At 48.0% G+C, this 12,247-nt stretch overlaps 5 protein-coding genes and 1 non-coding gene across 7 annotated transcripts; 3 read left to right on the top strand and 3 right to left on the bottom strand.

The window, feature by feature from the left end:
* The first annotated feature begins 962 nt into the window (after positions 1-962).
* Positions 963-5,234, top strand: ringer (tubulin polymerization-promoting protein ringmaker). Its single transcript, XM_015188204.2, has 3 exons — positions 963-1,112; positions 4,363-4,771; positions 4,848-5,234. The coding sequence occupies exons 2-3, from the start codon at positions 4,370-4,372 to the stop codon at positions 5,028-5,030; spliced, it is 585 nt and encodes a 194-aa protein (XP_015043690.1). The 5' UTR covers positions 963-1,112; positions 4,363-4,369; the 3' UTR covers positions 5,031-5,234.
* Positions 5,235-5,990: 756 nt separating this feature from the next.
* On the top strand, positions 5,991-7,083 carry Pdh (Photoreceptor dehydrogenase). Of its 2 annotated transcripts, none has more exons than XM_015188203.2 (3): positions 5,991-6,170; positions 6,233-6,631; positions 6,699-7,083. In XM_015188203.2, the coding sequence occupies exons 1-3, from the start codon at positions 6,078-6,080 to the stop codon at positions 6,987-6,989; spliced, it is 783 nt and encodes a 260-aa protein (XP_015043689.1). In that variant the 5' UTR covers positions 5,991-6,077; the 3' UTR covers positions 6,990-7,083. The 2 variants fall into 2 exon arrangements, with proteins under 2 accessions (XP_015043689.1, XP_001352567.2); XM_001352531.4 differs by having other exon boundaries at positions 6,230-6,631.
* On the bottom strand, positions 7,035-8,361 carry Tcs3 (Probable tRNA N6-adenosine threonylcarbamoyltransferase Tcs3). Its single transcript, XM_001352530.4, has 3 exons — positions 8,165-8,361; positions 7,397-8,082; positions 7,035-7,344 (listed from the first exon to the last, which is right to left on the bottom strand). The coding sequence occupies exons 1-3, from the start codon at positions 8,277-8,279 to the stop codon at positions 7,102-7,104; spliced, it is 1,044 nt and encodes a 347-aa protein (XP_001352566.2). The 5' UTR covers positions 8,280-8,361; the 3' UTR covers positions 7,035-7,101.
* A 42-nt stretch (positions 8,362-8,403) lies between these two features.
* On the top strand, positions 8,404-11,488 carry Golgin104 (Golgin 104). The gene is made up of 7 exons (XM_001352529.4): positions 8,404-9,256; positions 9,313-9,432; positions 9,493-9,556; positions 9,621-9,775; positions 9,835-9,977; positions 10,037-10,217; positions 10,425-11,488. Exons 1-7 carry the CDS (start codon positions 8,519-8,521, stop codon positions 11,364-11,366), a joined length of 2,343 nt encoding a protein of 780 aa, XP_001352565.3. The 5' UTR covers positions 8,404-8,518; the 3' UTR covers positions 11,367-11,488.
* Positions 10,268-10,340, bottom strand: TRNAM-CAU (transfer RNA methionine (anticodon CAU)). The gene has a single exon. It is a non-coding gene; the product is annotated as a tRNA-Met (tRNA).
* On the bottom strand, positions 11,447-12,192 carry mRpS34 (mitochondrial ribosomal protein S34). The gene has a single exon (XM_001352528.4). It carries the CDS (start codon positions 12,083-12,085, stop codon positions 11,519-11,521), a length of 567 nt encoding a protein of 188 aa, XP_001352564.1. The 5' UTR covers positions 12,086-12,192; the 3' UTR covers positions 11,447-11,518.
* Between the last annotated feature and the right edge of the window lie 55 nt (positions 12,193-12,247).

Genomic DNA, 12,247 nt, shown 5'->3' with positions numbered 1-12,247 from the left:
ATGATTTCCTGGTGACTCTTACTTTCTCTCTGAACATTCTTTTTCAACCTTTCACCCGCACTGTCCAGTACAGATTAGACCAGAGCAGACCTATTTTTCAAGTTCAAAGAACTCTTAATCACTTGAGGCAGTGGCACAGCTCTCACAGCAAGCCATTTGCATAGTCAAACATCGCTGGGAGGTGACCCCGACAGAGACCCCTGCTATGAGCTATGAGCTCACTAGTTAGGCCACCTCCTAAACACACCCACTAGCCAGCTAGGGAGCTGGAGCTCCTCCCTGGAAACCCATTACTCTTTCTTGTCTCTTGTCTGGCACTTGTTGGTGCGTGTTTTGCTGTTGTCCAAAATTTCACGCATTGTATTCCGCGCTTTGTTGTGGCGGAGCGGACAGACCCATAAAAATCGGCAGTAAAACTCAGCGTATAGCACCCAAGTTCCCCCCAGGCCCTCCACCACCGCCAGATATTTCCTCGGCGAGCTTTAAGCTCTTTTTCCCCCCATTCAATCCACTCAAAACAAACAAAAGTCCGAGTGAAACTTGTTGGTCTGATAAGACGTCACCTTTTTTCTCCGAGTTTCTTTGGGTTTGTTTTGCCTGTTTCTTTATTTTTTTTTTATTTTTGATAAATGGCTTTGTCGTGTGGCTGCTGCCTTTTGCTGTTAGTTTTTGTGTATAATCTTTGTGGAAATGAAGTCATCGCTAGGTATATAGTAAATTTATATACCAAAAATATTTGGGGGGATGTGAGATCTAATCTATCTAATCTCTCTTTTGGTCTCTATCAGAAACGTCTCTATCACTTCTGTCGTTATGTTTCTCTCTGCTGTTTTGTTGATAGTTTAGTTAATGTTGTTTGGAGGATGCGTGTGCTCATCGTTGGGCATACATATATGTGTTTTCCACTCATCGAAAGCTCTCTGGCGTCTAAATATCACTCATACGCCGAATGGGCTTTGGTCTGGCGCTGCGCATTTGTCCAAACAGTTGAGTCTCGACATCGACAGCATTCGCGCGCGCCCTCTGAAAAATAGCTCGAAAAACATCCAAGAAATACCAAGATTTCTGTCACTATTATACGGAAATTTGCACTACATTTTTTGATTCAAAATGTAAGTAGGAAATGTGTGAAGAACCCCCGAAGAAATAAAAAAGATGGCTCTACAGTGTCCTTTTTTTGATTGTTTATCCGAGTGTGAGTGGAAGCTGTGCAGGATTTCAAGAGCATTCTTTGACCCACTTCCTGCAATCCATTTGACTGTAACCCAAATGGGCTTTATTGCCCCTGCTCTTGCTCCAGCTCCTGCTCCTGTTCTCCGTTTTAGTTCCGATTTCCTGGATTCCCATTGTTCTGTGGCATCGTTCCCCTGGTACTCGTACTCGTATCCTTCGGTATGTATGCGTGTGGCACCATCATCCGTCATCCCCCCTTCCCCATCCTCCGCCCTGCGCTTGCGCGGTCCTCACATCACAAAGTGATGTCATCTGGGGATGTGGTGATGTATGCGACCATAGACCATAGACCATAGACCAGAGACCAGAGCATAAGCATAAGCATAAGCCCCCCTCCTAACTCAATGATTTCTCTATTGCGTTGCGTGTTTATCAAAACCCCGTCGTTTCCTGTTTGGGGGGGAGGCACCCAAAGAGTATTAATTTATGCATTCAGTTCGAGGCGCTAATATTACAGAGTGTTGTACAAAACGATATGTGGTGCAGCATTTCAAAAAGTTCCCTTCCAGCTATAAATAGTACAACAAGATGACCTAAATTTTCCCTCCAGTATTTGTGGTTTTCCATCCATCACTGGGCAGCACTTGAGGTAGGTTGCTGCCACCCCCGGAAGTCAATTGTTTCCTCTCTATAAACGAGTATGCCTATCTATCCCCATCCCCATCCCAATCCCCATATACTTATGAATATATTTCCCAATTAACTTTTGCCATTTTGGTTCAAAACTAATTAAAATGGAAACGAATTGGAAACAATCACCCCGCCCTCCCAATTGGAGGAGAGTCAGAAACTTGTTCGTCAGATCAGAAATACTAGCTATGTATATTCACAGGCAATGGGAATGGAACGAAAAACAGAAAGAGAAAAAAGAAACAAATTATTTATGGTCTGGCGGCCAGAGCGGATTATTTTTGATTTAGACCATCCACGCTTCCCCCATCGCAGCGACCGGCCTGCGGTGACGTTCTATGGGGGGAGGGGGGTACACAAGTCGAAAAGAGCCGGAAACCCATCCAGGGATCCCATCCTGAAACAAGGTCTTTTCATAGTTCCCTAGCTCATTTTTTTCAATTATTTTGTTGATTTTTTCCCTAAATTTACTCTGAAGTCAATTGGATTTTTCCTTTATATCAAAGCAAGGTGTGTATGATGTGAAGATCCTGATAGGTAACCAATCTGTTTGGACGACACCTGCGACATCTTTGATCTTTGCAGATCTGTCTATTCCAACTCCTACCCAAGAGCATTGCCACTTCGTATATCTTTCGATTCACTAAACTTAAACCTTTCCATGCATATTCCCAGCTCTTTTGTGCTGTAGTTTGTCAACTTTTTCTTGTTTCTCAGTATTTATGGCTTCCAATTACAAGGAAGGGCGGAGTAAAGGGTTCCATTATACTCTTCTCTCGCTCCCTCAGTGGACGTGTTCGGTAATTTGTTTCGTCTCCAGAGGTCCACAGCTCCAGTGGAGTTCAAGTTCAATGACACGCCACGTTTCAGGCCTAAGAAGATGATTAATGATGGAATTATGATGCATGCAATGATCTCAATTGACCATTGCGATTGAATAGTGGATTAAATGGGAATATATGTAGTCATATGAGAGAATGGCCCCACCCCAGAGCCGCACTTTAGAATAGAGGCTGATTCCAGACCAAAACGTAATCAAAATATCAAACGAGCGGCGTAATGAGGCGATGACATAAGCATTAGTACTCGTAGTACTCGTCATAGAGTCGAGTCGATTAGCTTTTCACTTGCGAGAGCTCATTATTCGGTTTGGGGCGGGGTCTCCACCCAGATACAGATAGCATTTGACATGCTCGACGGACTGCATCAGGGTCTTCGGAATCCAAGGTCAAGGCTGCCGTGGGGTGGTTGCCTGACCTTCAGAGTCCTGCATTCTGCATTCCACTCCTCTGCTGCTCTTCTGCTCTATTCTGGGATTCCTTTTGTTAACATCTGTCCAGGCCAGGCCAGGCCAGGCGCAAGCCATGCAATCATATCTCCCCCAAACAAAAACAAAACAAACCAACAAAAAAGCAAGGAGAAGACCCAAAACTGGTTGAGGCCGCATCTTATCGCTGCCTTAAATGGTTGCCCCAAAACAGCTCCCAGATCTCCTGGGGCCTCCGTGGTGGCTGCTGCTGCTGCCTCTTTAAGTGGCGCATAATTAATGACCCAGCCAATAAATGCTCACGTTTTATTTACTGTTTATGGGAGGATTTGGTTCCCCCCCTACCCCCTCTCATACCAGTGTATTCCCTCCACATATCATTGGGGTCTCCGTCTCCCGCCCATATCGATTCGTGTTGGGTAGCCGCCTGTAGACATGACGACAATTTATGCTACAAGCAATTTTAAAACTAAATTATCAATGAGATTTATGCGATATGCAATGCTTAACATATTAAGTGATCTACGAGGAGGAGTTTTGCTACACATGTATGGGTACCATTTTTGTACCATAAAAGAGGGCATCTTAGAGTCTTACTCTAAGATGTGTCTAGTTTTAACTGTCATTAGATCACAGACCATTCAAGCTTGAAAACCTGTCTCTTGTGTGTCAAAAAACCTTGGTCATAATGGATTTTAGCTGTTTGTTCAAGCTACCGCTATGTGCCGAACCCCTGTCGATCCCCCCGGGGCTTTATTTGTGTGTTCGCATGGATCGTTATTTGCGTTTCGTATGGTGATGATAATTAGCCTCTTTAGAAGCAAGCAATACAAATATTTAGATGACGTCAGTTAATGCTTGGATCTCTCCCGATTTCGGCTTCAGTTCAGGCTCGCTTCTCTCGGGGGAACAGCTGAGAAAAAGCTCTTGGCTTTATCTTCGAGATAGGAATATAATCGGAAGACAGATAAGCTCTGCGTGTTGAAATCAAGCGGATAGATAGATAGAGAAAACGTATGGTAACAGAACCACAGAAACACAGAACTCCTCGACCCACCGCAATGTTGGTCAGTGTTGTGGCCCACAGGTAAGGCACTGCGTAGAAGAAGGTTCCATTGCGTGTTGACAAAGTGGAAAATAGAAATAGAAATGTGACCCATCAGGCAAGGCAATACGTACTCCTCATGTATTAACCATTAACCAATCTACCATTCGCATATCCTATCCCATAGAGCCAGCATGTCTGAGGCAGCAGCAAATGGTAGCAGTCCCTCTCCCGCTCCCGCTACAGAGGCACCGGTGGCGGAGTTGGCCCAACTGGCACTGGAGGAGGAGGCGGCACCCAAAGTGAGCTTCTCGGATCAGTTCAAGGCCTTCTCCAAGTTCGGGGACACCAAGTCCGATGGGAAGCTAATCACGCTCTCGCAGAGCGACAAGTGGATGAAGCAGGCAAAGGTGATCGACAAGAAGATCACCACCACGGACACGGGTATCCACTTCAAGAAGTTCAAGGCCCTGAAGATCTCTCTGACGGACTACAACAAATTCCTTGACGATCTGGCCAAGACGAGGAAGGTGGAGCTGTCGGAGATCAAGCAGAAGCTGGCCAGCTGTGGGGCTCCGGGTGTGGCGCAGGTTTCGGTGAGTGATCAATACTTTCCCCAGAGTAAGACGATTCTCATACTCATTTCCCTCCCTTTATTCCGTGGCCGTGTAGGCTGGAAAGGCTGCGGCAGCCGTGGACCGGCTGACGGACACCAGCAAGTATACGGGCTCCCACAAGGAGCGCTTCGATGCCACCGGCAAGGGCAAGGGCATTGCCGGCAGACGCAATGTGGTCGATGGCTCTGGCTATGTGAGCGGGTATCAGCACAAGGACACATACGATGGAGCCCACTAAAGGGACATCCCAATCACCCAATCACCCACCTTTGAGTCCTTTGAACCCCGTCGTTTGTGTCTGTCTCTAGTTTATCCCTAAATTTCTAATTTCTAATTTCTTATTTCTAATGGTAGCTGCAATTATTTATCGTTTACCTTTTTGTATATAATATAAGTTGTGATAATTTAAGTGCTTAAAAAATAAATTCAAATATTTTCGACATTTCTTTTTGAGTTTTTAATTATTATAATTCTTATTTTCGTTGAGTTGAGTTCTCCTTCGATACGTAACCCCAACCAAACCCTCTAAAAGCGGCCCAAAAAGTTCAAAGAGTTGATTGTCCAACCGAAAACCGAATTACATTTACATATATCTTAAAGATCAACAGATCCACAAATTCACAGATTCTATATCTATTTCTAGCCTTAAGATATGAATTGAACATTTTTAATATGAAACTTTGTGAGAGAAATTGTATAACCGTATAAATATATACCAAAGATGCATACATACATATATGACACATTGGAAGGAATATATGCTATGTTTTTTCATAAGATTTTTGCTTGAATAAATACAAATCAAATAATTACCATAAAGTAAAGGGAATCTTTCCCCTACCCTTTGATGGCTGGGAAAATCATACCTGTCCTATATTTTTGAGGAGAAGAGAGTCTTCTCATTCCGATTTCAATTAAGAGATCATTGATTTATCATTGATGCAAAGCTGACACATCGGAACACCATCGGAAAAGCAGTGTGAGGCGGACTGCACGCTAGAGCGACTCTCGGTCCAGATGGAGGAGAAATCGATACGAGTACGTATATATCTGCCGATCTGTCTGGGTTTGCATAATCCTAACCCAGAGCTAGTGGAGAACTAGTGGGGCGGCTATTGATTGCAACGGGCCAAAGTCATTTCAAGATGTATCGTATATCACCCACAGCGAAGGGCTATAAAAGCGGCATCCGATGGCCTCTAAGTCAGCAGTGCATCGGAGACATCTCCAGAGCTCTCATCATCCGGACTAGCACCAGCATCACAGGATTAACAGCAGCAGAAGGATGTCTTTTCGTGGCAAGAATGCGGTGGTGACTGGCGGGGCCGGCGGCATAGGACTCCAGGTGTCCAAGCAGCTCCTAACCGCAGGAGCAGCGGTGTGTACATCAGATACGGGGACTGTTACAATCACTCCTTAACGCATGCATTCCCCCAGAAGGTGGCCATCATCGACATACAGGACAATCTGGAGGAGTTCGTCAAGTTGCGGGCGGCCCATCCCACGCAGAGCGTGATGATCGTCAAAATGGATGTGGCCAACAAGAAGGGCGTGGAGGCCACCTACGAGGAGATTGCCAAGACCTTTGGGAGCATCGACATTGTGGTGAACGTGGCGGGCATCTTTAATGACAAGGATGTCCAGCGCACTCTCCTCGTGAATCTGGGCGGTATCATCAACTCGACGCTGAGTGCACTGCCCTACATGAGCAAGGACAATGGCGGCAAGGGAGGCATTGTGATCAACATGAGCTCGGTGGTCGGACTGGATCCGATGTTCATCATTCCCGTCTACGGGGCCACCAAGGCGGGCATCCTCAACTTTACTCGCTGCTTGGCGGTAGGCTCGCATCCACATATCCATTTTTATCCTTCTCCTGCTTATGAGAATTTTTACGGCACTGCAGAACGACAAGTACTACGCTAGATCGGGCATCAAGTTTGTTACCGTCTGCCCTGGGGCCACCATGACGGACATGTTCACCAACTTCACGGAGAAGATCATTTTCCCGGAGACGAGCGACGAGACGTACAGGATCCTCGACAGGCTCAACAAGCAGAGCGCCGCCGACGTGTCCCGCTGCATCTTGAGTGTGCTCGAGAAGGACAAGAACGGAGCGGTCTATGTCATTGAGGGCAAACGCGTCTTCCCCATGGAATTGAAGCCCCAATGGACAGGCAAGGAACAGGCTCTCTAAGCTGCGCTGCACTCCTCCAACACTGACTCCAGCATACTCCAGTTATACAAACTATCGAAATTAGTATTTAATAAACATGCGAAGCACACCACAAGCGTCACTAATCTAATCACTAATCATCGCGCCAGGTAACCAGCACCTCGTCCGTACGATATCGTTGCGTCACAAAGGACTCCTCGAACGGCATTCGAGAGCCCGACTTGAACATCTCGGCTCCTGCGTGGGCAATCATCAGGCCGTTGTCAATGCAGTACCGTTCGTCGATGGCAAAGAGTTTCCCTCCACGCTCTTCGCACATAATCCCCATCATCTTTTGGAGACGCTCATTGCAGCCCACTCCGCCCACAATGAGAACCTACAGATACAGAAGATAAGTGACATTACTCCAACTAGCTCCGACTACTCACCTCATTGGATCCGCAATGCGCCATGGCACGCTCTGTGATCTCCACCAGCATGGCGAAGATGGTCTCCTGCAGCGAGAAGCAAAGATCGGCCGGCTTGGCAACCGAGGCATCTGCTTCCAGGGTTTTCTTGCGTTTGTTGGGATTCTTTGTGGGATCGGCCAGCGCCTCGATGTGCGACAGAATGCCTGAGAAGCTCACGTCCATGCCCTTGACCACATACGGAAGATTGATGTAGTTTGTCCCTTCCTTGGCCATCTGCTCGATATTGTAGCCCGGACTGGGGTCGTTGGGAAGCTTGAGGATGCGAGCAAAGCGGTCCAGGCAATTGCCCACGGCAATGTCAATGGTCTCTCCGAAAATGCGATACTTCTTGTTGGAATAGGCAATCACTTGGGTGTTGCCGCCGCTCACATAGAGAATGATGGGGTTCTGGGCGCCCGTGATGTGGCGTCCCATCTCGATGTGGCCAATGCAGTGATTTACTCCCAGCAACGGCTTCTCCCACAGAAGCGACAGAGTGCGAGCCACAATGGCCCCCACCAGCAGTGGCGGGGCCATGCCCGGGCCTTTGGTGTAGCAAATGACATCCAGGTCGGATGGCTTTATTTTTGCTTCTTTTAAGCTTTCCTGGACCAGCGCAAGAATTACCTCGCGATGATGTTTGGCCGTTGCATTGGGCAGAAAACCTTTAGCACACAAGAATACCAACGGATTAGAGAGAGAGAGAGAGAGCCAGAAAGCCGGCAGCAGCAACAGGAAATACATTACCTTCTCCTGGCGGTGTGATGTAGGTTCGGCGCACATTGGCCAACACCTCGCCATCGCGAATGATTCCCACGCCAATTTTATTGGCACTGCCTTCAATTCCCAATGAACAAACCATTCTTAAATTAAAATAATTGAATTGAAATAACAAAAGAAATAACAATTGTCCACGGTCAGCTGGTATGAACAACTGTATAGATGTAGCGATATGTATCGTCTAAAGCAGCAGCTGATTGTCCATCTAAACGATATTAATCGATTGATACCGAACAAAATTTCGATAAAAAAAATATCGACTGCAATATGCCAACATCTTTGTTAAATTAAAAAGATAAATGCGTTAAATCACAAATAAATATGGAAACAGCGCAGGCCCCCCCGCCGGCTGAGGAGAGGAGTGAAGAGAAGGTGTCTGAGATGGATACTTCTCAGATAAACAACCATCCGGAGGGAGAAACAACAAATGACAGTGGAGACGTGGAGCAGCAGCATCTGGAATGCGATAAAATAGAGCAGACTGCTGATAGAAAGCCAACAAAGGCGAAAGCGGATGACGAGAAACCAGTTGCGGGAGACGAACTTCTCGTTGAGCATTTAAAGGCAGCAGTGCTGCAACAAATGCCTGTGCCTGTGCAGGATGAAGACCAATCGGGTGTCAGCATGCGCTTCAGAGACCTGCAAGTCCAAGACCAGGAACAGAATCTCAAAAAGCTGCCACAGAACGAGATCCTATCCCATGTGCACTGTCTGGCCCAGTTGGAGGAGCAGCGTCGCAGCTATGAGCAGCAGATGGAGCAGCTGCGAACTTCCAATGCCCAGAAGGACAACATGATGACGCTCCTGCAGCGCGAGAATGCCATCTTGGACAAGGAGAAGCAGGCCTTTCGTAAGGAAATGGATATGGCCAACAAGGAGAAGGAGACCACAGTCATTAAGTTTGCCATGAAGGAGAAACTACTCATCGATGCCAAAAAGGAGAAGGAGGCGGTGGATAAGCAGCTGGCGGATACCAAGAAAGAGGTGAAGAATGTTTCTACCCGCTTCATGGCCATCCACGAGGAAAAGTCCAGAATGACGTACATAATAGATGAAAAGGTAGAAGTATTAGCTATTGCCATGAAGAGGCTCCTCTAATCCGTTTCTCCTTTTAGTGCAACGAAGTTAGGAAATATCAGCGCGAATGCGAAAAGTACAAAACGGAGATGAGCCACCTAGAGTCCAAGCTAAAGTATCACATGAACAAGCTGTCCATCGAAACGGAGGCCAAGGCGGTAAGTATCGATCTACCCGAGAGTGACTCTATTTGACTCCAATCCCTTTCCCGATTGCAGGCCCTGGAGCGCAAGCTGGAAGAGGAGCGAAATGCACCGAATAAGCTGGAGGAGAAGGCCAATGGTTGGTTGAATCTCGAATAATTCTAAAAAAAAATATCTTCAACGCTTGATTATACCATTTTCAGAGAAGCTAAGGATGGAATTTGAAGCAAATACAATACTCTTGAAGCACGAGATCACAAGCAAGACTGAGGCCCTCGAAAAAGTCACCAAAGAGCAGCAAAAGCAAAGTGAAGCCAACAAAGAGCTGCAGCAGCAGCTACAAGGGCTCGCCTTGGAGGTACAAAGTCTATGCAAAGTATGTCATAGATTTCGTATAGCTATTTTTCTCTTTTTTAGCACACTCAACTCACGGAAGAGTTTAATCGACTACGAGAGCAGCACCATGGAGTCGAGGCGGCCTACAGCGATGAGCTGCTCAATTCGGCCAAGCTACGGGGACAACTCGAGGAACTACAACTGCTGCGCACCCAAAACACCATGTAAGGAATCGACTGTAGTCGATGGAGTATTTCCACTAGACTCACGAATCTCTTTATAGAAATGAAGAAAAGCTGTCCGAACAGCAGGCGAGAGTGCAGCAGCTGGAAGCAGAGGCTCAAGAAAACGAAGCAGATCTGAAACAATTGAAAATCAAGAAACAGGAACTGCTCACGATCAACAAGGAGATGAGCGAGCTGATCGTCTGCCTGCAAAACGACATTTGTCTGGCGGAATCAAAGGTAAGCCATAGAAATAGAGAAAATTGACTGAAGGCTGCAAAAAATGTACCTGCCCCGAGTGAGGCTCGAACTCACGACCTTAAGATTATGAGACTTACGCGCTGCCAACTGCGCCATCGAGGCCTTGTATTCGTCCGCGACCAAAGCAGCCTAAAGCTTTCCAAAACGAGGATCCACTAATTGTGCTTCTCTCTCTTCTATCGGCAGGCTCAGGGTCTCGAAGCGGAGAACAAGCTGATGAAGCAGGAGAAACTTGGCTACGACTGCAGATATGGGGAACTGGAGCAGCAGCTGAGCTCCGAGGCTGCGGAAAAGAACGAGGAGCGGCTGCTGCTGGCCAAACATCTCTCCGAGAAGACCAAGCTATACGAGTTGACGAAGCAGAAGCTGGACAATGTCCAGGGCGACTTCGAGGCCACCCAGCACAAGCATGCCACCGTCGTCAAAGAGCTCCAGAGGGAGCTGCAAAAGTACAAAAAGGGCATTGCCGAACCCAAGGGTGGCATTAGCTACTGCAGCAACTGCCAACAGGCCCTGAACGGGGGCTATCCCCAGGAGCAGCAGCAGCAACGCACCCACAGTCGCACCAGCAGCCATGGGAGCGTGCATAGCGGCAGCCGGCGGGCCAGCGAATCCTCAGAGTCCGAAACTGTGGCCAGCAGTGCGACCGCTGTGCCGCCGCCTGTGATGCAACAGGTGGACCTGCAGTCGGTACCGTCCAAGAAGGTTCTCGTTGAGCGTATTCTCCGGCTGCAGCAGGCCACGGCTAGGCAAACGGAACGGATCGAGTTCCTGGAGAACCACACAGCCGCCCTAGTATCCGAGGTTCAGAAAAAGTCCAAAGTCGTCCAGCACTACATGCTCAGGGACCAGACGGCGGGCGCCCTAACCAGCTCGAAGAGCGACCAGAACAAGAGCGAGCTTATGAAGTACGGCAACGGCATAATGGCGGCCATCTACGGGGGCTCCAAGGGCGGCGAGAGCAAGGGCATGTCCCTGGAGCTATCGCTGGAGATCAACAAGAAGCTACAGACCGTGCTAGAGGACACGCTGCTGAAGAATATTACGCTCAAGGAGAACCTCGACATGCTGGGCCTCGAGGTGGACAATCTGACGCGCAAGCTGCGTGCCCTAGAGGCCTCCAAATGATCCAATTCCAAGTACCAGCCCATCCATTCCAGAGTCTAATCCATGTAAATACAGATTATTTGTAAAAAAATTCTTCGATGTGCTTAAGGTAAAATGTATAGTAAATGTATTTAATATTTTAACAGTGCAAAGGCGGTCGCTACGGTTCCTCCTCACAGCAGGCCCTCGTAGAGCTTGGAGCTGACGGACTTTGGCTGGCCCAGATCCATGCTAACCTTCAGGGTGGGCTCCTCCCCCGCCTCGGCCATGCGCGCCAGCTTGTTGGGGGTCTTCTTGAAGTGCACTTTCATGAAGGGATTGGCCTCGCCCGTCTCCTCTTTGACGTACTCGCGCAGCAGCGGCGGCAGGTCGATCTTTGTGGGCAGCACGACTGGCGCGACTTTCTTCTGGTTGCTAAGGAACTTTGCCTCCTCCGCCTGCGGCACCAGCTCGTAGTCCGCCTTGTAGCTGGTGCTGTAGATCTCTACGGGCTTCGGCTGCGTGACGCCGCGCCAGGTCTTCTCCACGGTCACGCGCACCTTACGGATCTGGTCGGTCTGCTCGTCCACCGCCTGCACTTTGAGGATCCTCATGTAGCAGGGCTCCGGGTAGCGCTGGAACATGTTACGTATGACCATGCGGCCGACTCCCCAGTTGGGGAGGTTCGACACTAGTTCCCACAACGTGTTCCCCTTAAAGTCTGTGGTGCGGCCAATGTATTTGATTACTTTCTGAGCCATTTTGAGTTATAATTTTACGTTATTTAAGAAATTAATGAAAAAATTCCAAGTGATGCCATTCACAGACAAGCGCGGACACGAACAGCTGAGCCGGTTGAAACGGGCGCCATCTACCGACTTTAAAGCGAACATCTTGACTGCAATCGATAGACATCCATGTGT

Source organism: Drosophila pseudoobscura, chromosome X, assembly GCF_009870125.1.
Source record: "Drosophila pseudoobscura strain MV-25-SWS-2005 chromosome X, UCI_Dpse_MV25, whole genome shotgun sequence".
Classification (NCBI taxonomy): domain Eukaryota; kingdom Metazoa; phylum Arthropoda; class Insecta; order Diptera; family Drosophilidae; genus Drosophila; species Drosophila pseudoobscura.
This window is presented reverse-complemented; position numbering and strand designations above follow the sequence as displayed.